At 60.5% G+C, this 23,673-nt stretch overlaps 1 protein-coding gene across 1 annotated transcript; it reads left to right on the top strand.

Moving 5' to 3' along the window:
- The first annotated feature begins 329 nt into the window (after positions 1 to 329).
- LOC109771417 (uncharacterized) lies at positions 330 to 728 on the top strand. The gene has a single exon (XM_020330108.1). The coding sequence runs from the start codon at positions 330 to 332 to the stop codon at positions 726 to 728; it is 399 nt and encodes a 132-aa protein (XP_020185697.1).
- Positions 729 to 23,673: the final 22,945 nt, after the last annotated feature.

Here is a 23,673-nt window from a genome sequence, read left to right as displayed (position 1 = left end):
CCCTCCGGTTTATATAGACACCGGAGGGGGCTAGGGTTACATAGATTCGGTTACAAGGGAGGAGATCTACATATCCGTATTGCCAAGCTTGCCTTCCACGCCAAGGAGAGTCCCATCCGGACACGGGACGGAGTCTTCAATCTTGTATCTTCATAGTCCAACAGTCCGGCCAAAGGATATAGTCCGGCTGTCTGAGGACCCCCTAATCCAGGAGTCCCTCAAAGCGTCTCACCATCAAGGGCGACTCTTAGCTCCTTGTAAACTTCAACAAGAAGGTGTACGAGCCGAGGGACGAGCACATGGAGGCATACCTCGCAGAGGTGCGCAAGATGGCGAAGCAGTTCTTGGGCCTAGAGCTACAACATGTGCCTCGCGACACGAACAAGGAAGCTGACGACATCGCCAAAAGGGCATCCAGGAGCCTGCCCCAGGAGCCCGACGTCTTTGAGGAGCGGCTCTTCAAGCCTTCAGCAGCTCCCCCGTCTGCGGAGCCGGCATCACCTCAGGAGGAAATTCCCCAACCACCAGCCTCGGGAGCCCCCGCCTGTGGCCCGACTTCAGGAGCACGCCTGCTCCTGGCGCTCGAGCCTCAGGAGGGGTGCTGGACCGAGGAGTCCAAGGCATACCTGGTGCAAGGAACGCTGCCGGAGAAAGAAGAGGACGCGGAGCGCGTGGCCCGGCAGGCTATGGCATATTGCATCCAGGACAGTGAGTTGTATAGAAAATGACCAAATGACGTTTCCTTCTGATGCATTTCCAGGGAGCAGGGGTGTGAGCTGCTGGCCGACATACACGGAGGAGATTGCGGGCAGCATTCATCATCACGCACCCTGGTGGGCAAGGCATTCCGTAGCGGGTTCTACTGGCCCACGGCACTCAACAACACAACCGAGCTGGTGAGATCCTGCAAGGCCTGCCAGTTCCATGCCAAGCAAATCCACCAGCCGGCTCAAGGCCTCCAGACTATACAACTCTCTTGGCCATTCGCGGTCTGGGGGCTGGATATCCAGGGTCCCTTCCCTCAAGCGCCCGGGGGCTACCGCTACCTCTTCGTCACCACCGACAAGTTCACTAAATGGGTGGAGGTGGAAGCCGTCCGCGCCATCCCTGCCGGGTCCGCGGTCAAGTTCATCAAGGGTCTCGTGAGCCAGTTTGGGGTCCCTAACCGCATCATCACCGATAACGGCTCGCAGTTCACTAGCAATCTCTTCAAGACATATTGTGCTAACCATGGAAAGCAGATTTGCTACGCTTCGGTGGCACACCCCAGGAGCAATGGCCAAGCCAAGCAACGCGGAGGTCTTGAGAGGCCTCAAGACCAGGACCTTCAAGAAGAAGCTCGAGGCCTACGGCAGGGGCTGGCACGACGAGCTCCAGTCCGTGCTATGGTCCATCCCCACCACCGCCACCAGGCCAACAGGCGAGACCCCGTTCTTCCTCATCTACAGAGCAGAAGCGGTTCTCCCTCACTAGGTCAGGCATCGCTCCGCGCGGGTCCTGGCGTTCGATGAGACGCATCAGGACGCCATGCGGGGGATGGACCTTGTGTTGGGGGAGGAACGCCGCCATGAAGCCTTGCTCTGAGCGGCAAGGTAACAGCAGGCTCTGCGACGGTACCACTGTCGCAACGTCCGCTCCAGGACGCTCGAGGTGGGTGATCACGTCCTTAGGCGGGTGCTCTATAGGGAAGGGCTGCATAAGCTCTCACCCATGTGGGAGGGCCCATTTAGGATTGCCCGTGTCTCCAGGCCTGGCGCCGTGCGCCTGGAGACGCAGGACGGGATCCCCATCCAGAACATCTCGAACATCCAGCACCTCTGGAAGTTCTACCCATGAAGCAAGGCCCAGTTCCTGTGAAGGTCTCTGCTCGTGACACTCTCACGTAATAATGAGTGGGGCTGTACACGCCCCGGAGTCTCCGGAGTGACGCCCTTGGGGCTCGGGGGCTCCCTCCCATGTCCTAGTGGCAGCACTTAGCTCCGCGCTGGTGAGAAGACTAGACTAGGTGCTGGACGCGGCTGTTCATTTGCTTTCTGTAGTTGGCTTGCACCCCCTTTTTTAATGGAATTTGAAGTTCTGGCATTTCTTGTTGACTTGGTTGAACCCCCTCTTCTCTCTATTTCTTCCCTCAATTCTTTGTTTTGCGCCAGGGAGGGCGGCAGTTGCCGGACGCTCTCCCTCGCGCGCCCCGCGCGGGGGCTACGGGATGGGTGTGAGTGCGTGCGCACTCCCCTGGTCTTCGCGGGGCGCCCTCGTCTGAGCTCATGATCGGCACGCCCTCCTTTTAAGTCTGTGGCCCACAGGTACCGCGACATGGTGCGCTAGGCCATGATCAGCCAATGCTTGAGGCCTCGCGCAAGGAGGGATATGGATTTCCTAACGAATTTTCACAGCTTCGCGATGTCGCCCGAGTCGACAGCAGGGAAGCCCCACCAGATGCCAGGAGGCGCGCGCCCTCATGAGGTAGAAGCTACCCCAGATGGACCAAGCTAAGTTACCTCTCTACGCCTACTTAAGGCATCAATTCCACAACATAACCCGGAAACAGTAAGCACAACATGAAGTAAGCATAAGCACTATGGTTCATTACATGCCCTCGTAGGGCCCCATACTTGCTTTTTGCGATACAGGAGGAAAGGAAAGGAAGGGACAGGCAAAAGTGGCTCCTACAATGCGGCTGCTCACGGGGATCGGCCCCTCGTACTCAGCCAGAGCCCTCCTCGCGCTTCACTGGGGCGCGACGATGGGACAACCCGCCAACGTCCTCGAAGCGAGCCCGACGGCGTGGCGGCTGGTCGTAGCCGCCACTGCTGGAGCTTTCGCTGGAGGAGGAGCTGCCGTAGCCGGGTGAACCACGGCCGTCAGCGAGGGCGAGGTCACCCCCATCCTCGTCACGGCCGTCGCCAAGGCCGAGCACTTCATCACCATCGTTATCTTCAGGGCAGCACCCGGCGCGGCGACCATCTTCCCCAAACACCCTCACGAAGAGGGTCGCGTCACCATTGTACTTGAAATGGAGGGTGCACCGCCGGCTCAGACCGCGCGCTCGGGAAAACGTCTATCAGCCGCGGGCCAAGGCTATGTTGCCCGCGACGGAGACATCTACCGCAACCCATGAAGCCTTGCTGCAGCAGCAGTCGGCCTGAAGCCAAAGGCCCCCAGGACCCGTGTCCAGCAGCTCGCCAGCAAAGGAGCATGGGAGCAGAAGCTAGGTGCCGGCCGGGTTCTCCGACCACACGACGAACTCCGGCAGCACCTCCGCCGAGTGAAAGCGCGGCGGGGGAGGCCGGGCAACCATGGCGTGCCTCCCCTCGTGGGCAGGACAGCCACGTCGCGAGCGGCTCCCGCCGCACGAAGAGGCACCACCGCGGCTGCCTGGAACGGCGCCTGATCCCGGGGAAGTTTGTTCGCGCCCGTGAGGGGCCACAGTGGGGGTTGCGGCGTGCTTGCGAGGGCGACCGCGCCCCCTCTCCGACGGCGGCGAGCCGGGCCCCTCTTGGCGGGCCTTCCCCTTCTCGGCGGTTGAGAGCCTCTGCGTCGGCGCCATGGGTGTTGCAGCAAGATGGTGGGGCGAGGAGGAAGAAGAAGCAGGCGGAATGGAGGGAGAGAAGAGCAACGGGGGCTCCGCCCCTCTCCTTATTTATAGCAAGGAGGAGGCCAACCGCCGGCCTCCATGGTCACAAGTAATGATGGTTTTCTTCTGCATGCAGCAGGGTCTCGTCTAGTCGAATGGTTGCCGAGGCAGCATGGGGAAGCGGAGACACCCATGTCCCGTTAGTCGCCACGCCAATCAAGGCCGCAGGCTATTGGGGCCCGCGGCACTCCACACTTGCCCCTTGGCTTCGCTTCAAAGCGAAGTACGAGAGCGCCTTGGGCCCGGGGCTACTGTTGGTGTCCTCGGAACGGTGTCGGATTGCGGGTTCCGGCAAAACCCTTGAGGTTCGAACTCTGGGGTGCGCATGAAGATCTCCCTTCCCCTAGCGAACGCTCTCACCACGATCTTAAAGATTAGCTTGCCGAACCCGAAGAACAAGGGACACATGGGTTTATACTGGTTCGGGCCACCGATGTGGTGTAATACCCTACTCCAGTGTGGTGTGGTTGATTGCCCTGTAGGCTAGGACGAACAAGTACAAGGGAAGAAATACATCCTGAGGAGGGGTGTTCTTGAGCTCGGTGAGCTTGTGCTGTTGAGGATGACCTCAATGATCCGTCCTCTTGCTAGGGTGGTGGCTAGTCCTATTTATAGAGGCTCGGGTCCTCTTCCCAAATATTAGGTGGGAAGGGATCCCACAACGGCCAATTTGAAGGGGGACAGCTAGTACAAGCTATCCCGACAAAAGGTGGTCTTCGCCTGCCGAAGGCTCTGGTGGTGACGCCATCGTGGGCTCCGTGATGACCTCCGTCCAGCCGTCCTGCTGGTCTTGGTCTCGTTGCACCGATATGGAAACCTTTGCCTGATACCTCGGAACTCCTCGCCTGCGCCTGCTCCTTTAGCACCGAAGAGGAAACCAGTACTCTGCGCCCGCCTGGCCTTGGTCGTCATGGCTCACGTCACGGGAACCTCACGAGGTGCCCCTCGCCTTGATCTCTCCACTCCTCGTGAGCCAGCCTAGTGAGGCTGCCCCTGAGGAGGTCTTGTGTCGTCCGCCTCGCGAGGCTTGGCCCCTCACGAGGGTCTTGAGTGTTTGCCGGTGAAGATGGGACGTACAGGGCCGCTAGTGGAGCCACGCCGTGGGCCGCAGGCAAGCAAGTCTGGGGACCCACATTCCCAGAACACCGACAGTAGCCCCCGGGCCCAAGGCGCGCTCAGACTTGGCTTCGAGGCGAAGCCAAGGGGCAAGTGCGGAGCGCCACAGGCCCCAACCGCCTGCGGCCTTGATTGACGCGTGGCGACTGACGGGACATGGGCGCCTCCGCTTCCCCACGCTGCCTCGGCAACTGCCCGACTGACAAAAGGCTGGTGCGGGCCGCGCTGCCTTCATCGCTCCCATTCCTCCTGCTCCAGATCCCCTTTCTTGCACCTCATTCCCAAAGACTCTAGATCCGTCCAAATCCTCCTCTGAGCCTACCGCCAATGGCGCCCAACAAAGCTCGGGCCACCCCTCCGCCATCCTGGTACGAGCCTGCGCTGAAAGCGCCAAGCGTCTCGGAGAAGAACCTCACCGCCACGCTCCTGATGACGGCGGAGGGCGATGAGAAGAGGAAAATAGCACTCCGGGCTGGCTCGCCGAGCCGGAGGCGTCGGGCAGCACCTTCTATCCCTTCTTCATGAGCAGCATCGTCGCGGGGTTGGTTCCTCTCTTCTCCGACTTCTTCTATTCCGTCCTCAGCCATTACAAGATTCACACCCTCCATCTTCATCCCAACTCCATCCTCCTTCCGTCGATCTTCGCCTTCTATTGCGAGGCGTACGTTGGGGTGATGCCGTCCATGGTGCTACTGCGCCACTTCCTCTACCTCCGGATTAAGGAGGGCCCCTGCTCAGGGTGCGTCAACTTCGTCGCGGCAAACAAGACCAATGCGATCTCGAAGGCCAGTAAGAAGGCCGAGGGCTTCAGGTGCATGTGGGTCCTGATGGATGCCAAGTGCTCCCACCCTCGGCTGGTGCTGTCAACGGAGATGCCCGTGTCTCAAGACGGGTGGTTCCGCACGAAGCTCACCGACCCTCGGGCGGAGTTGGTGCTGGAGAGGATGACCGCCGACCTGAAGCCTGGTGACCCAAGGGCGGCGAAGCTGGCGGGGGCCATGATCGTCAAGGAGTTCATGGCACAGCGCGTGCCTCCCCTCCAGGCATGCGTGTGCGCCCCTTGTGGAAGCCCGGGCACGAAGGGGATGACCTCCGCCTGCGTTTGGAGGCCATGTCTGACAAGGAGCTGGGCACGGCCCTCCTCTCCTTGGTTGGGGACGACCAAGGGTACCCGCCGGACAGCTTCATTCCCTTGTACCGCCGCCCGGATGGGGTGAAGATTGCTGCCGCCATGCCTATCTTCAATGGGCATGGCCTCGTGCCGATGGTGCCCTCTGAGGCGCCGGGGTGACGGTTCCGGTGGTGGTGTCCTCCGACAATTCCGGCGAGGTGGAGGAGCAGGACTCGGCGGCCACCCCGGTCTTGGCGACCGTCAACCTGCAGGTCTTGGCGACGACGCTGCCTTCTCCTTCGGTCCCACCGCCAGCTCGTGATCCTTCTGCCTCGCCTGACACCCTGGAGCATGCCCTTTCTGCGCTGACCCGGCTACGGGGTGATCTTCAAGGTGCCGACCGCTGCCTAGTGGCCGGACGCCTAGAGCTGATCTCTGGCTGGTTGCACTCTGATGCATCCGACCGGGAGGCGCTGAGCCAGGCCGCGGCGGCGTCTGAGAAGGACAAGCAGGCCGCCGCCCAAGCCGCGGCTGCCCGCAAGGTGGCACTGAAGGACGCCGGGGCCGCCCAAGATCACTTCCAGTCGCTGGAGGCCGAGCTGGAGACCATACGCAACGAGCGCGTAGCCGAGGCTCGCGACCGCAAGGCGGAGGAGGAGAAGATGAAGGCCTGGGAAGACGCGGTCAATGGTCGTGACGCCGAACTGGAGCAGTTGGCGAGGGCGCAGGCCGCAGAGCACAGCCGCCTGGAGGTGGTGGAGAAGAAGCTGGAGGCTGAGAAGACCCTGTTGGAGGCCAGGGCGAAGATCGTTGCCGAAGACCGCGTGGCATTCATGTCCCTTGAGGAGAGATCCCGCGAAGCGCTGCGGGCACTCTACGAGAAGGGCTTGGAGAAGCCGCCGTCGACGAACGACGAAGGCCCCGCCCAGCTGCTTCATTATCTTGTCGAGGCGCTCGAGGGTGTCGTCGACAGGATCGCCCCATGGTGGAGGGGGAAGCCCCCATGGTTCCCTCTTCGGCTCTGACACGCGTCTTCAGCCACCTGCATCTTCGCAACCCCGGAGCCGATCTCGGCGAGCTGCTCGAGCCCGTGGAGGAGGCGCGCTGCGCAGCCGCTGCCGCAACCGTGGAGGGCCAGGTGGAAGCCCTGTTGAAGAAGTTCCTTGCCATCGAGCCCGCACTTCCAACCGACGGCCCCGCCGATCCTGCGGTCGAGGCCAACGACACGATCGACGGTGCTGCTGCCCGCGGGAAGGCGCTCCCTGACGACGGCGCCCAAGGCTGAAGAAAGGGCTTGCTGGCGAAGGATGGTGCTCCTTCTCGTTTTACTTTCCTGCGAGCTTTTGTGTGACATGAGACGTGCCTCGTGGAGGCGTTAAAACTCTGCTTGTCGTTTGGGGGACAATATATTGTGTAATAATTTATTTAGGTTCCGTGATTTCCTTCCCGTTTGCTTGATGTTCTGCGTCGGCAGGGCCCGACCCCGCGCATACCTCAGCCGCCGTTGGGCCGTCCGGATCACCAGGACCGACCAAGGTGTGAGGGGCTACGTGGCCAGTTAGGCTCCTGAGTTGCGATGCTCAGGAGTCCCCCTTGACGCACAAACAGACCTTCATACCTGTCCCCGCCGAGGTCCTGCTCGGGACTGGCGCGCGACGACCAGGTCCGAGGGACCTGGCAGGGCGGGGTACGCTAGGCAGGGCTTGAGCGTAGCCCCCGTGCCCAGCCCCCTCGCGTGACTCTCCCGAGGGGAAAGCGTTGCGGTGAGGCTGGACATTGAGTCGGGTGGCTCCCTGAGGTTGGTACGGCCATGGGGCCACCTTCAGTTGTTTATCACCAGCGCGGAGCATAGCGCTTCCGCACTTGCACGGGCATAGCCGCTCCTCGACCATGTTGACTGCCAGCACGGAGCATGGTGCTTCCACTAGTGTGTGGGTGAGGGCTCCCTCTGAGTGGAGCCCCCAGGGCGTGTACAGCCCCGCCCAGACACATGGCTTGCACGGCAGGGCTAGACGATGTCGCGTGGTAGGTGCGACATATGCCAACGGGTGGCTTATCATTGTGGGAGCCAGTAAGACATCGCCGGTGCCTGGAAACGGGATAAGGCGAAGACATGCATGCCGGCGAGTCTTACCCAGGTTCGGGGCTCTCCGTGGAGATAATACCCCTAGTCCTGCTCTGCGGGGTCTCCGCATGATCACTAGATCAACACAAGTGGCTACAAGTGGCTCCTTGAGCTTTTTGGCTAGAGGAAGAAGTAGGGCAAGGCTAGCTCTCCTTTTCTCTCTACGTGGTGTCTCAAACTCTAAGAGATCAACCCTTTGCATGGGTGCCCTGGGGGGTTTATATAGGCCTACCCCCTGGGGTACAATGGTAATCCGGCTGGGGGTCTTGTCGGTGGCTGGTTACTGTAGCCTCGCCCCTGATGACGAGGGCTTTGTCGAGGTAAGCATGGCTACAGTGCCGCCGCCTGGCGGGCTATCACTGTAGCCTTACCTCGTCTTGTCTCCTTAATGATGCGCATACTTCGAGGGAGGGAGGTAGCCGGCTATTGGGAACCGGCTACCCCCCAGCCGACTAGGGGAGGCTTGGCCGCCTTCGAGCGTCTCTCTGGCTGAAGGGGCCCGCCACCCGTGGGCCGTACTGACAGCCTGTCGTGGGTGGCGTCATGGTCAACATGGCAACAGTGCCGCGCCGGACGGGGGATGGCCGACCCGTACGGCGCACTGTGGCTACGCGTGCTCCAGGATTTAGGGGTGGCAGGCTGTACTGTAGCCACGCCCCGTCTCGTCACCGTTATGTGGGTGCAGTCTTGGCCGGCTTCTGGGAGTCGGTCCTCTTGTGGCCGGCTTCTTGGAGTCGGTCCTCTTGTGGCCGGCTTCCTGGAGTCGGTCCTCTTGTGGCCGGCTTCCTGGAGTCGGCCATCTTGTTGCTCTCTTCAGGAGGGTTTTTAAGGCCGGGCCGTCTTCCCGTAGTCGGTCCTTGAGATAGCCGGCTAGGGGAAGGCGGCCCCGTGCTTTGGGTGCTTGAAGGCTCGGTCGGCCTGATAATTTTTAAAGAGCCTGGGGGATTCGGTTAGGCTACCCGTGGCCATTTACTCCGACAGTAGTCCCCGAAGCTGGTTGGGCTTCGAGGCTGAAAGGAGGACGAGAAGCTCAATCAGCTTCCTATCTTGAAGAGCCAGCAGCTAGGAGCCGGCTTCGATCAGGCGCGCTGTCTTGGTGAGGTTTTGAAGTCTGGAGGCGGGAGCCAGCCGGCGCGCACGCCGGGTTACGGGCCGGCCACTTGCTGCCCGCGCGCCACGTGGTGCCCTTCGGCTGGAAGGGCCTGCCAGCACATGCGCATGACGGGACGCCGTAGCAGGCCCGGGCCCGCCACTTCCGCGCCTAGGCATAGGTGTGGATCTTCTGTGGCCCAAAACGGGCCGCTCGCCTTCCAACGGCAGTTTCCGCACGCCGTTAGGGCGCAATAATCACGGGACGTGGGGGAGTGGGCGCAGTTAATCCCACGTCCCCCACGCCTCGCCTCCTCGGCTTCGCCGCACGAGGCTATAAATAGGGGGAGGAGGGGGAGCAGCAGACGCTCGCAGGCTCACCATCGCTCCGCCATCTTCTTCTTCTTTCTCTCCGTCGCCGCAGCCCCTCGCCGTTGCGCCGTCCCTCTAGCCTTCGCACTACCCCGCAGCTTCGCCGCCGCGAGGCCGTGGTTTCGCCGTCGCCGCGCCTTTCTCATCGACTTCTTGCCGTCATGTTGCGCAGCGGAGATTGGGACGGCTCCAACGTCCATGAGGACCACATCGACTTCCTCCGCAAGACGCGGCGGTTGCCCGACGAGGACCATGTGCGGGCCCGTCTTGCGTCAAAGAGGGAGATCACGCCGGCGCCGGAGGAAGGCGAGCGGGTAATCTTCCGCTCACACTTCCTGCGCAGCCTTGGCCTGCCTGCGAGCGCCTTCTTCCGCTCCTTCCTTGAATTCTACCAGCTCCAGCCGCACCACCTCACTCCAAACACGGTGGTGCTGCTGCCTGCCTTCGTCACTTTATGCGAGGGCTTCCTTGGCGTCCTTCCCACCTTCGAGCTCTGGGGGAATTCTTCCAGTCCAAGCTCGCACCGCCATGCAGCGCGTGCCGGCTCAGAGCGGCGCCTTCATCGCGGTGCGGAGGCCGGTAGCCGACAACCCTTTTCCTCCCATAACGCTGATCCAGTCGGTGAAGCGCTGGCAGAAATCCTACTTTTATGTGAAGAACGTCGCTCCGCAAGGCGACTTCGTCAACTTGCCGGCCTATGTAGCCGGCCCACCGGCTGGGAGGCGGCCCCAGTGATCCTATCGGGCTAGAACGCTATCGCCGGCGGGAGCCACCGCCGTCGCGTGACTCTGGGTAATGGTCCAGTCGAAGGGCCTGACTGGGTCCGACCTGCTTGCCACGTTCGTGGTGTGCCGGGTGCTCCCGCTCCAAGGCCGCCCTCATATGATCTGTCAAATGAGCGGCCAACTCGATCCGAGTCGGATGTGCACCAAGGAGATGCCTCACTCCGAGGTAGCTCTCATGGTGAACTACCTCGCGAACTGCAAGCTCACCGACGAGTGGCAGTTTGGCAAGGAGCCGTACTCCCGTGCCCATCCCCGCCTATGGTAAGCTTTCGTTATCTTCTCTTCTTTACTTTTGTCACCAAGTTTCTCTTGGCCGACTCTGACTAGTTGGTTTGTCTTGGCAGAGCCCCCTCCTTCGACCGGCGGCCGGGGCAGCGGTTGCGGAGCGCCAATTTCTCTCCGATCGGGCGGCGCATGACCTGGACGACCCCGACTTGGGGGAGGCCGCTCTGGACGACAACACCGAGGGGGGAGGCGGCGAAGCAGGCGGCTCCGGGCTTGGAGCCAGCTTCGACGACTGGCCAGATGATGACGAGGCGGAAATCATCCCGCGTCGCCAGCCGGCGTCCGACCATGGCGCGGGCTCGTCTACCGCGCCGGCTGCCCGAGGCGGCGCGCAGAAGCGCCGGGCCGCGCCGGGCCTATTCGGCAGTCGGCCGAAGAAGCCCAAGAGCACGGTAGCGGCGACCAAGCGGGACGAGACAGCCGCGAAGGCTGCCCGCTTCCGCAAGGTGGTGAAGCAGCCACAAATGGTTTCGGCGTAAGTGTCGATTTTCTCACGTATTCTTTCTTCTTTTTCGTTGACATCTTCTGAATCCTCGTCTTGACTTATCAAACAAGGCTCCGCTCTCTCTTGAGCGGACCGCTCCCGCCTCCGTGGTTGGATCGGCGGGAGGATCTGCAAGCACCCGCCGCGTGGACCCTCGTGCCGAGCTTCAAGCAGCGACGGAGTGGAATGCGCGGGAGGACCGGGACGCGGAGGAGCTGAGGGCGGTCGCTGCCAAGGCGGCACTAGATCTGGCGGAGGAGTCGGCGGCGGCACAAGCCGACGTGGCGGCCAAGACCCAGGCGGAGGCTGCAGCCACAGAGAGGGCGGCGGAGGCCCTGCTTGTCGTCCCCCTGCGCGCCGTGGCACCCGAGATCTCGGAGCCCCCGCCGGAGGAGGCCGGTGGCGACCTGCCGGGGATGAAGAGGGAGGAGGACGACGTCGTCGTCCGGGAGAGGGAGGAGGCACCGCCATCGCCGACTGGGGCGGACCAAGGCAGCCGGCCTAATGTGCCGCCCGTGCAACTGGCTGGAGGCGAGCCGACTGCGAGGATGGACCTGGTGGTCCGGTCGCCATCGCGCCAGCGCGCGGGGAAGGAGACTTCGGCGCCGGACCCGCAGAAAGCCGCGGGCTCTTGCTCGTCGGCCGAGGATCTGGAGACGGCCAGCACCAGCTCGGGGTGGACGCCGGGTGGCGGGACGGCCGTGGTGAACGTGGCGGCGCAAGAAGTCCGGAACCGGCTTCAGTCCCAGGCCGCCGTGCTGAGGCAGTACAATCAAGAGTTCCTCATGACACGGACGGCCATTCGGGTGAGTCTTCCCACTTTTTTATTTCTCGATCTTAATTTCTTCCGTGGGGGCGCGTCAGCGCACCCACTGGGTGTAGTCCCCGTGTTCTGAGTCGGCTGCTGAGCAGGCGGCTTGGAACTTATTAGTAGACTTCGATTGCTACCTTGTTCTTATTCGCTTCTCTGTCCTACTTGCAGGACTACCACAACCTCCGCGCGGCTGCCTTCAACTCCCAGGCTCGGGAGCTGACCCAGGAGACCGCTGATATAACTGAGAGCCGGAGTAAGTGCTTCATCTTTTATCTCACATGGGGACGCGTCCGCGCACCCACTGGGTGTAGTCCCCGAGATTCGGGCCGACTGCTGAGCAGTCGGGCCGGATTGTTCCTGGCGACTTCTTTCTTATTGCTTCTTTCTTCTTTGCCATATCTGCAGAGGCTAATTCCAACCTGAGGGAGCAGTTGGGTGGGGCCCAGACCGCCCTTCGCGCCAAGAAAGCCGAGTTCGACGCCTTGGCTCAGGAGCGTGACCGCTTGGTCAAGAAGCTGGCCGACCAGGAGGAGAGCCACAAGGCAGCCCTGAAGCCGGCGCAGGACAACGAGGCCACCCTCCAAGCCGAGTACGAGACCGACGTGGTGAGCTGGGCTGAGGCAAGGCAATCGCTGATCAACGGTTATGGCCAGATCGAAAACTTGGTTGACGGTAGGCCGCCTTCTTCTTCGTTCCTTTGCTTGCCGCTTGTCATTTGGTCCATTTTCTGACTTTGTGTTTTCTCTCTTCCTTTCTTACTTGTGCAGAGTACTTCCCTGGTTACTCTGTTGCCGCCAACCAAGTCGTCAATGCCCACCGTGAGGCGCAAAGGCAGGCTGGTGCTGAGATCGCGCCGGATGCTCGCCGGTCGCTTGAGGAGCACCTTCTGGCGATCCAAGCCCGCTTCCAGCCGGCTCACCGCATGCTCCGCCGTCTTCAGCGCGTTGGGGCGCAAGTGCTGGCCGCCCTCTGGCCCGGCGAGGTGGTTCCCCGTACCCACAGTCGGACTGCCGACTGGCTGGAGGTAGCAGTTGGCCGCTTCGAGGCCTGGAAAGCCTCTGCAGCTCGGTCAGGCGCCAGGAGGGTGCTGGAGTTCGTCAAGGCTTGGTACCCTGAGCTAAGTTTGGACCAGCCTGCCACCTGGCGGCAGGAGGCTGACGAGGAGCTGGAGGCGGTGCGGCCGGCTATCATCCAGCGCGCCTCGGCGATCGCCGACTACACCGACACCAGCGCCTTTGCTCCTGAGGTGGATGATGATGACATTGCTCAGTCGGAGGAGTGGTTCGGGCTGAACCCAGCGGATGGTGAGGACTCGGCGGAGGAGATCGACTCCAGCGACGAGGGCGAAGAGGAGGAGGGAGAGGACGGTGAAGACGTCATGCCAGATGGTGGAGCAACCGGCCAGCCTCAGCTTGATCGTGCCTCCAGCAACGAGGCACGTGCGAGCGCGCCGCCTGCAGCCGGCGATGATCAAGCCGAGACTCGCCAGCCGGCCACTCCTCCAGCCAGCACTGCCGTCTCCACTGACCTGCCCGGCTCGCTTGTTGCACCCTTAGCCTGATCCGCTGCCTTCACTTTCCTGTTTATTGCTCTTTGAACAGTATTTTGTTAAGTTTGCGCAGTTGCACCCACTGGGGGTGTATTCAAACTATGTTGAATGCCGGCCTTTTGAAGGCCTTTTGTGTAAGTATAATTATGCATGTGCTTGGCTTCTGATTGTATTTGCTTTTCATCCTTTGGCTGTTTCCTTTGCTCCCTCCCTTGGTCGCCGCCTTCCCAACCGGACAGCCGCTCTGCAGTCTGTGGCTGGGGAAGGGCTTGGCCATTTGGGAGGGCAAGTACTCTAGCTTTCTTGGATTGTAGCAAGGTGGTTGGGAAGCCGGCCAGCCAGCTGTTCTGACAGCCGGTAGGCGGGGTGGGAGGCCGGCTTGTGTTATATTAGTTCGTTAGTCCTTAGCCTTTTTTGTGTGGGTATCCTTTCCTGCCTTTGACTCTTGCCAGTCGGACAGTCGATTCTTGAGCTGCGACTTTCAACAAGAGAGGGCTTGGGTGCCGGCACACTACTTGTCTAACTGCAGGTAGAACTTTAATATAACTCAAGGCGGCAAGTCCTCGGGCCGACTGATCGAACCCGGTGCCGGACAAAAAAACAAATGTAGTAATACATTCATAGGTATGACACTCGTCATACATAGATAAAAGATGGCAGTCCCCGAGTGCTCCTCGGGGGGCCCGTTGTCTTGTACTTGATACAAAAGGTAGCGTGATACATACTGCTTTTAACTGTAAAATCTCCGGAGGAGATTGGCGTTCCATGGTCGTTCCGACTCCTTGCCGGATCTCTCTTGCGTGCCTTCGGCTTCTGCGCGTCGATCAGGTAGTAGGAGTCATTGCCTAGGGCCTTGCTGATGAGGAAGGGGCCTTCCCAAGGGGCCAAGAGCTTGTGCTGGCCGGCTGTTCGCTAGATCAGCCGGAGCACAAGATCGCCTTCTTGGAAGGATCTTGGCTTGACCTTCCGGTTGTGGTAACGGCGCAAACCCTGCTGGTAGATGGCGGACCGGCTGAGTGCTAACAGCCGGCCCTCTTCCAGCAGGTCAACGCCGTCTTCTTGCGCTTCCTTGGCCTCCGCCTCCGTGTACATGGTGACCCGAGGTGAGTCGAACTCAATGTCAGTTGGGATAACAGCCTCGGCACCATATACAAGGAAGAAAGGGGTGAAGCCGGTTGACTTGTTCGGGGTAGTACGCAGGCTCTAGAGGACAGCCGGCAGCTCATCGAGCCAGCAGCCGGCCGAACGCTCTAGTGGTACGACCAGTCGGGGCTTGATGCCGGAGAGGGTGAGGCCGTTTGCTCGCTCGACTTGCTCGTTTGACTGCGGGTGGGCAACAGACGCTAAATCCAGTCGGATGCCCTGTGTCACGCAGAAACGTGCTAGTGCTCCTTTGGCAAAATTCGTGCCATTGTCGGTGATGATGCTGTGTGGTACGCCATACCGGGTGGTGATATCTGCGATGAATGTCACGGTAGTCGCCCCGTTCAGCTTCTTGATTGGCTTAGCTTCAATCCACTTGGTGAATTTGTCCACGGCGACAAGCAGATGTGTCATGCCGCCACGGGCCGTCTTGAATGGGCCCACCATGTCCAATCCCCAGACGGCAAAGGACCAGGTGAGGGGATGGTTTTGAGTGCAGAAGCCGGCAGGTGTTGCTTGGAGCTGAAGACTTGGCACCCTTTGCAGCACTTGACTAATTCCTTGGCGTCCTCTAAAGCAGTCGGCTAGAAGAAACCATGGCGGAAATCTTTGGCGACAAGTGATCTTGAGGCCGCGTGGTGGCCGCATTCACCTTGGTGGATGTCCTTGAGGATTGCTATGCCCTTCTCTAGCTCGACGCAGCGCTGGAAGACTCTAGTGACGCTGCGCTTAACGAGTTCTCTGTTTATTATTGTGTATGCTCTGGCTCGGCATTGAACTTGTCTTGCCGAGATCTCGTCAGTCGGCAGCTCTCTGTTTACCAGGAAGTTGAGGATGGGGTTGGGCCCATGATGGAGTTGTGACTTCTTCTATTGCCAATACGGCTACTGCGACCAGGGTGGGTGGGTTGGGTGGTGAAGAGTTGGAGTCGGCCACCGCCTGTTGTGTCGTTGCAGTCCCCGGGCCGACTGCTGCAGTCCCCGGGCCGACTGCTGCAGTCCCCGGGCCGAGTTGTGAAGTCCCCGAGCCGGGTGCGACTACGGCAGTCCCCGGGCCGCCTGTCGAGGTCCCCGAGCCACCTGCTGGGTTCCCCAAGTCGGATCCGACTGCATCAGGGGCAGGTGGTACGAAGAGGGAGTCTGATTCTGGAGACGGCTTGACAGACGGTTTGAGGAGGCGTTGAAGAGAGACGCCGGTTGGTATAGCTTGTCGGGTGGAGCCGATTCGTGCCAGGGCATCTGCTTGCTCGTTGTCGGCCCGTGGCACGTGGAGGAACTCGAATCCTGCAAAGTATCCGCTGATTTGCTGAACGAGGAATCGGTAGCTCGCCATGTTTGCGTCCTTGGCGTCCCAGTCGCCGGATGATTGTTGGACTACCAAATCCGAGTCGCCATAGCACAGGATCCGGCGGATGCCGAGCTCTTTGGCTAGCCGGAGCCCGTGTATGAGCGATTCGTAGTCGGCCACGTTGTTGGAGGCGGCAAAATGAATTTACAATGTGTATCTGAGTTTGTCGCCCTTGGGAGAGGTGAGGACGATGCCGGATCCTAAGGCGGTGCGCATCTTGGATCCGTCAAAGTGCATCCGCCAATCAGTGGAGTCGGGAGCCGGCGGTAGGTACTGGGTCTCGGCCCAGTCGACAAGGAAGTCGGCCAATGCTTGGGACTTGATGGCGGTGCGAGGCTGGTAGAAGATCGTGTAAGCAGCTAGCGCAATGGCCCTCTTAGCCACCCGGCCGGATGCATCTCGGCTGCCTATGATCTCGGCAAGCGGGGCAGTACGTACGACCGTGATGGGATGCTCTTGAAAGTAGGGCTTCAGTTTCTTGGCGGCGAAGTATACTCCATAGCACATCTTCTGGTAGTGCGGGTAGTTTTGCTTTGAGGTGGACAGTACTTCGCTCAAATAATACACCGGCCTCTGGACTAAATGAGCCCGGCCTTCTTCTGGGCGTTGGACCACAATAACTGTGCTGACCACTCGGCTAGTCGCGACAATGTAAAGGAGCATGGGCTCTTTATCAGTGGGCGCCGCCAAGATAGGCGGCGTGGTCAGCATCTTCTTCAACTCGTGGAAAGCTTGGACTGCTTGGTCGTTCCACTCGAAGTGGGTGGACTTTTTCATGAGTCGGTACAGGGGGAGAGCCTTCTCTCCTAGCCGGCTGATGAAGCGGTTCAGGGAGGCCGGGCACCCGGTAAACTTTCGGACGTCTCGCAGCTTGGTAGGAATTTCCATTCTCTATATGGCCTTGATATTCACTGGGTTGCACTCGATGCCGCGTTCGGAGACCAAAAAGCCTAGAAGCTGGCCGGCTGGTACTCCGAACACGCATTTCTCAGGGTTGAGCTTGATCTGAAACCGGCGCAAGTTGGCAAATGTTTCTCTGAGGTCTTCCAACAGGGTGCTGCGCTTCTCTGTCTTCACCACAATATCTTCTACATAGACGTGGGCATTTCTGCCGAGTTGCTTGAGGAGGCATTTCTGCATGCAACGCTGAAAAGTGGCATCGGCATTTCTCAAGCCGAATGTCATAGTCAGGTAGCAGAAAGCTCTGAATGGTGTGATGAAGGCGGTCTTCAGACGGTCGGCTGGATCCAACTTGATCTGCTGGTAGCCTGAGTAAGCATCCAAGAAACTCAACATCTCGCATCTGGCTGTGGAGTCTATCACCTGATCGAGGTAAGGCAAACAGATCTTTGGGGCAGGCTTTGTTGAGGCTGGTGTAATCTACACATGCGCCATTTATTGTTTTTCTTCAACACCAGGACCGGGTTGGCAAGCCACTCTGGAAAAAACACCTCCATAATGAAGCCGGCTGCCAGGAGCCAGGCTATCTCTTCTCCCACAATCCTTCTCTTTTCCTCCGACAGTCGGCGAAGGGGTTGTTTGACTAGTTTTGTGTCTTCTCGAACGTGTAGCTTGTGCTCGGCGAAATCCTTCGGAACACCCGGCATGTCCTTTGGGGACCATGCAAAGATGTCCCGATTCTCATGGAGGAAGTCGACGAGCTCGCCTTCCTATTTGCTGTCTAGGTTTGCCCCAATGACAGCAAACCTCTCCGGGTTCTCCGGGTCCAGCGGTATCTTCTTTGTTTCCTTGGCTGGCTGGAAGGAGCCTTGAGCGTCATATTCCTTGGGGTCAGGGGACAGGGTCGGCTGCTTGCCGGCCATGGCCACGACTCGGTCCAGCATCTTCTTCTCTTCAGCAATCACGAGGGACTCGGCCAGCCGGCTGCTAGCTGCAGCACACTCGGAGGATTTCTTGTAGTCTTCGGTTATGGTGATGATCCCCTTTGAACTCGGCATCTTCATCTTGAGGTAGGCATAGTGGGGCATAGCCATGAACTTGGCCAGGGCAGGTCGGCCAAGCAACGCGTGGTAGGGCCTCTCTAGATCCACCACTTCAAACCAGATTGCCTCTCGGCGGAAGTGATCCTTGTCTCCGAAGAGAACATCCATCTTGATCTTGCCGATTGGTGAACAGGACAGGCCGGGTACGATGCCATGGAACACAGTCCAGCTTGGCATGAGTTGCTTCGTCTTGATGTTCAGCTTCTCTATGGTGTCGCGGTACAGTATGTTGATGCAACTCCCACCGTCAATCAGTACACGGGAGAAACGGGCAGCTCGCCTTTCTGTCGTGAGGGTGGCATCCAACACCAATGCATAGGAGCCGGGAGACGGCATCATCTCTGGGTGATCGGCCCGACTCCAGCTGTTAGGCTTCTCAGACCAATGCATAAACTCTGGGTTGCTAGAGGCCACCGCGTTAACTTCTTGGTGTTGTCGGCGCCGACTGTGCTTGTCTTCAGTTTGGCTTGTAAAGACGACGTAGGCGGCGTGCTCGTCTGGGAACTCATCTTGAATGGCTCTGACTGCTGGTCGAACAGCCGGCTGCTAAGGGGTTGGAGGCGGCGGGCCAGCAGGGGGAGGTGGCACCAGCCCCTCGCCCTTGGAGATCCGTGTGAGCCAATGACACTTCCGGGTCGTGTGGTTGGACGGCTTCGCACCGCTGTGGAACTTGCAGGGGGCATCAAGGGTTTGCTTGTAGGAGAAAGCCGGCTGCCAAGCCGGCCGGCCGCCCTTCTGCTTCTTTGGCGCCGGCCGTTCTTCAGGTTGTTCGTCTTCGATTGTGGCTACTTGCCGACTGGTGGAAGGCGGCATAGGGGCCTTGCACTTGTTGTCATTCTGGTAAGGGCGTCGACTGGAGGCGCCAGCCGGCTTCTTGGGAGCCGGAGCGAGCACCTTTCCAGAGGCATCCACTCGAAGCTCGGTCTTCATTGAAGAGTCGGCCGTGGCGTACTTGTCTGCTATATTCAGCAGCTCATCGAGGGTAGTCGGCTCGTCGCAGAGGAGCCGGTGCTTGAGGACGGTGCCCTCTCGGCACCCGGCGGTGAAGTACTCTATGGCTTGAACCTCGTGCACCCCTTCGCAGGTGTTGCGGAGCTCGGCCCAACGCGTGAGGTAGTCGCGAGTTGATTCGCTGGGCCATTGGACGCACAAGGAGAGCTGGCGGGGCTTGGGAGGCCGCTTGTACGTGCTGGTGAAATTGCGGATGAAGACTTCCGTGAAGTCTAGCTAGCTGTTGATGTTGTAGGGCCTGAGGCTGTTCAACCAAGTGCGTGCCATGTCTTGAAGCATGAGCGGGTCGTACTTCACGGCAACGCGCCTGTTGCCGTTCGCTTTGCGGACTGCGGTGGAGTAATCGATCAACCAGTCTTCCGGCTTCATAGAGCTGTTGTATTTTGGCATGTCTCTTGGGAGCGAGAACCCTTTGGGGAAGGGTTCGTCGCGGATGCGGGGGTCAAAGCAAGGCGGGACTACATCATCTTCTTCTTCTAGCGCCAGGTATCTCGCTAGGCGGTCGATTAGGTGGCGGGCGTCATTCTCGCCGACTCCTTCGCGGTGGTCTAGTCGGCCGCCGAGAGTCGGATGCGTGACAGGTGGCGGGGTGGGGATATCTCTCCCCACGAGGCGGGGGAGGAGGCGGATCGCCTCGTCGTTCCACAGCTTGGGGGCGGTCTTCTACGTCGCGCTCGATGGTGAGCCGAGTCCGACTTCGGCTAGCAGCCGGCTCCTTGCTTTTGTCGCGCGGGCGCCATTTGCAGTCGGCATCCGGGATGTCGCGCCGTGCTCTCGGCGTGGGGGAGGACTTTCAGCGCGGGCGCTGGCTTCATGCCGCTCTACAGCCGCGTCGATCAGCTGCTGGATGCGTCTAGTCATGTAGGGGAGCTCGTCGGCCCCCAGCCCGTTCAGCTCGTCTACGACCGCCTGAGCGGCACGCAGGTTCTCGAGTGGCGTGGCGTAGACTGGGCGGTCTGCTCCCAGCATGCTGGCGATGGCCGCGCCGCGTTTCTTGATGAAGTCGGCTCGGCTCGGCCCGCCAGGAGGCGGCGTACCGAAGGCAGCACGATCGACTTCACGCTGGTGAGCCTCAGTGAGGCGTCTCATGGATGCTATCTTCTGGCCTTCCGCGACGAGGGCGAGGCGGCGTGCCTCCAATGTCTCGGCGTCGGCGTCGGCCGGGATGGGGACGGACAAGTCGTGTAGCGCCGCTTGTAGGGCGTCGTGGGCGTTTTTTCCTGAGACGGCGCCGTGGCTGATGACCGGTACCTCAGTGACAGCGCTGCTGCTACTGTCAGCTCGAGGAAGAGGGTCGTCGATGATCACCACGTTGGTGGGGAAGGCGTCAAGCGATGCCGTGTCGGAGCCGACAAGCATCGGGTCGGTGGAGCCGACCGACTCCAAGTCCACAGCAAGCGCGCTGGAGACATGAAGCTAGTCGAGGAGGCTGACAAGGCGGCTCTCGGGGCAGTCTGTGCCCGTGTCGGACGCATGCTCGTTGGAGATGGGAGCCTCGCCAAGAAGATCGGCGAGGCAGCTCACCGCGCAGGCGTCGTCGACGCCTTGCAGCGCGTCGGGGCAAGCGCCATCGGGCGTGCCGGGCTGGCTACGCTCGCTGGGAAGGAAAAGGGTTCCCGTCCAGAACAGGTCTCCGGACGACGGTGCGCCTGGCCCCACGGTGGGCGCCAAATGTCGGGTGGTAGGTGCGACATATGCCAAGGGGTGTCTTATCAATGTGGGAGCCAGTAAGGCATCGCCGGTGCCTGGAAACGGGATAAGGCGAAGACATGCACGCCGGCGAATCTTACCCAGGTTCGGGGCTCTCCGTGGAGATAATACCCCTAGTCCTACTCTGCGGGGTCTCCGCATGATCACTAGATCAACACAAGTGGCTACAAGTGGCTCCTTGAGCTGTTTGGCTAGAGGAAGAAGAAGGGAAAGGCTAGCTCTCCTTTTCTCTCTACGTGGTGTCTAAAACTCTAAGAGATCAACCCTTTGCATGGGTGCCCGGGGGGTTTATATAGGCCTACCCCCAGGGGTACAATGGTAATCCGGCTGGACGCGGGTCCTAGCCGTCAGTGTCTGTATTCACCGGCTTCTCCGCCGACCGCTGGGGCCCGCCGACTGGTGGGTGCCGCCGGCTGCCGGCCTCTTGGCCGACAGGCCGGCCCCACCGCTTGGGGGTCTTGTCGGTGGCTGGTTACCGTAGCCTCGCCCCTGATGACGAGGGCTTTGTCGAGGTAAGCATGGCTACAGTGCCGTCGCCTGGCGGGCTATCACTGTAGCCTTACCTCGTCTTGTCTCCTTAATGATGCGCATACTTCGAGGGAGGGAGGTAGCCGGCTATTGGGAACCGGCTACCCCCCAGCCGACTAGGGGAGGCTTGGCCGCCTTCGAGCGTCTCTCTGGCTGAAGGGGCCCGCCACCCGTGGGCCGTACTGACAGCCTGTCGTGGGTGGCGTCATGGTCAACATGGCAACAGTGCCGCGCCGGACGGGGGATGGCCGACCCGTACGGCGCACTATGGCCACGCGTGCTCCGGGATTCGGGGGTGGCAGGCTGTACTGTAGCCACGCCCCGTCTCGTCACCATTATGTGGGTGCAGCCTCAAGGGTGCAGTCTTGGCCGGCTTCTTGGAGTCGGTCCTCTTGTGGCCGGCTTCCTGGAGTCGGTCCTCTTGTGGCCGGCTTCCTGGAGTCGGCCATCTTGTGGCTCTCTTCGGGAGGGTTTTTAAGGCCGGGTCGTCTTCCCGTAGTCGGTCCTTGAGATAGCTGGCTAGGGGAAGGCGGCCCCGTGCTTTGGGTGCTTGAAGGCTCGGTCGGCCTGATAATTTTTAAAGAGCCAGGGGGAGTCGGTTAGGCTACCCGTGGCCATTTACTCCGACAGACGAGGTGTCTGGGCACTCGTGAGCCAGCGCGGGACTCACGAGGTCGTACCTCAAGGCGGGTGCGCCTGGTCTTGGTTCTTGGTAGCTTCAGAGATCCTGCGAGATGGTTAGGCAACCTGCGCCGGACGAATTTCCTGAGGTGATCCCATGAGAAGGCCAGACACCAACGACCCCAGGAGGTGACATGAATGGGGCCAGCCCGCCAGACAGAGCTCAGTCGTTGGGTTTATCGACGCTGCAGAGACGCACCTGAGCACAGACGCTGTGCCACGCCTACTCATGCGAGGAATCCTAAGGGAAGACAACCGGCGCGTGGCTCCCGTGGCAACGAGGGTGGTCGTGGGTGGGGTATCGATGTACCAGATAAGCAGGTGATAGCCATAGATAACTCATGCAAGGAGACAAGCTAGCTTAGGTAGAAGCAATAACGATACATGCCACTGGGACGGACCCGAGCGGCTTGGGGATGATGCAGCCCGAGGGGCGCCCCCAACAGAGTAAGCTAAAGATGCAAAAAGATAAATACCGCAGGGACAGGCCCGAGGGGCGCTCCCAGCTGAATAAAATGGAAAATGTCACCTGGTTCCGTTGTCGAAGCAGTGTTGAGGTAGCTGAGGGTGCGCGCTAGAGAGGTCGCTCCTCATGAGCCACCAGGGCCCTGAGCCTCAGGAGGCTCTGGGGCTCAGTTGGTTCCTTGGGGACCGTCGCCATCTCCGCCCGGACTGCGTGATGTCTGGCCTCCTGAGCCGCCAGGATGCTCCGTAGATGACGCTGGTAGGTGACAGCCGCGTTAGGCAGGCCAAACGGCATGCGAACATAGCTGTCAGGTGGACCCTCGCATCGGCCAACGCGTGAAGGCTAGAAGCACTCCTGAGATGCGGCCCTGTTGAGCCCTGGAATGTCGACGCAGATGCCCAGCCCGCCGTCCTCGCCGGGATGGGGAGCTGGACCGGGTGGTGGGCGGCGGTCGCCGCGCATGGTCCTTGCTTCTTGAAGCTCCTGGATCGCCTGGGTGATGAACTCCTGAGCACTAGGCGCTCCTCGCCTTGTGCCCTCTTGAGGGAAACGTGCAGTGAAGCACGCCTCCACGTGGTGCCCGAGCGCCTCCCTCGTGACGTTGGCTAGGTCTGAGGCCATCCAGAAGAGAGCCCCCGAGCCCAGCTTGAGGAGGGCGCCGGGCACGCCTTCCTATGCAAGGGAGGGAGGCGCCCCGGCTGCGAGCGCTGATCCTGAGGTGGCGCCACTGGAGACACCGCTTCCCTGAGGCGCTAGGTGGATTAGCTGCTTCTTCTTCTTGGGGATGGCCTCAGGAGGCTACACGATGCCTTCATTGTTGGGGTCTTCGACTGCTGCAGCTTGGAAGGCGCGCTCCAGGGAGCACACTGCATCTCTTTCTTCGTAGGGGACCGTGATGATGTCACCACTCCCTGGCATCTTGAGCACGTTGTAGCCGTGGTGGGTCACTGCCATGAACTTGGCCAATGCTGGATACCCGAGGATGGCATTGTACGGCAAACGAATGTGGGCGATATTGAAGTCAGTGAGCTCGATGCAGTAGTTGTGGCGCTGGCCAAAGGTGACAGGGAGGCGGACCTGCCCTATTGGAGTGGTGGAGCCGTCGGTCACTCCTAAGAAAGGATTGGTAGGCTGTAGCTGATCGTATGGCACTTGGAGGCTATCGAACGTCTCGACGGACAGGACATTGAGCCCTGCGCCGCCGTCGATGAGGGGCTTGGTGACTTGGACATTGCTGATGACGGGTGAGCAAAGCATCGGGAGGGCACCGGCGGTAGCCGCGCACTTGAGCTGGTCTGACGAGCTAAAGGTGATGGCGCATTTGGACAACCTGAGCGGGCGTGTAGCCTCGAGCCTGGGAAGGGCCGCGTTCACCTCGCGAGCAAACTGCTTGAAGATGCGCTGGGAAGCTGGGGCCTAT

This window comes from Aegilops tauschii, chromosome 3 (genome assembly GCF_002575655.3).
Source record: "Aegilops tauschii subsp. strangulata cultivar AL8/78 chromosome 3, Aet v6.0, whole genome shotgun sequence".
In the NCBI taxonomy this organism is placed as follows: Eukaryota; Viridiplantae; Streptophyta; class Magnoliopsida; order Poales; family Poaceae; genus Aegilops; species Aegilops tauschii.
This window is presented reverse-complemented; position numbering and strand designations above follow the sequence as displayed.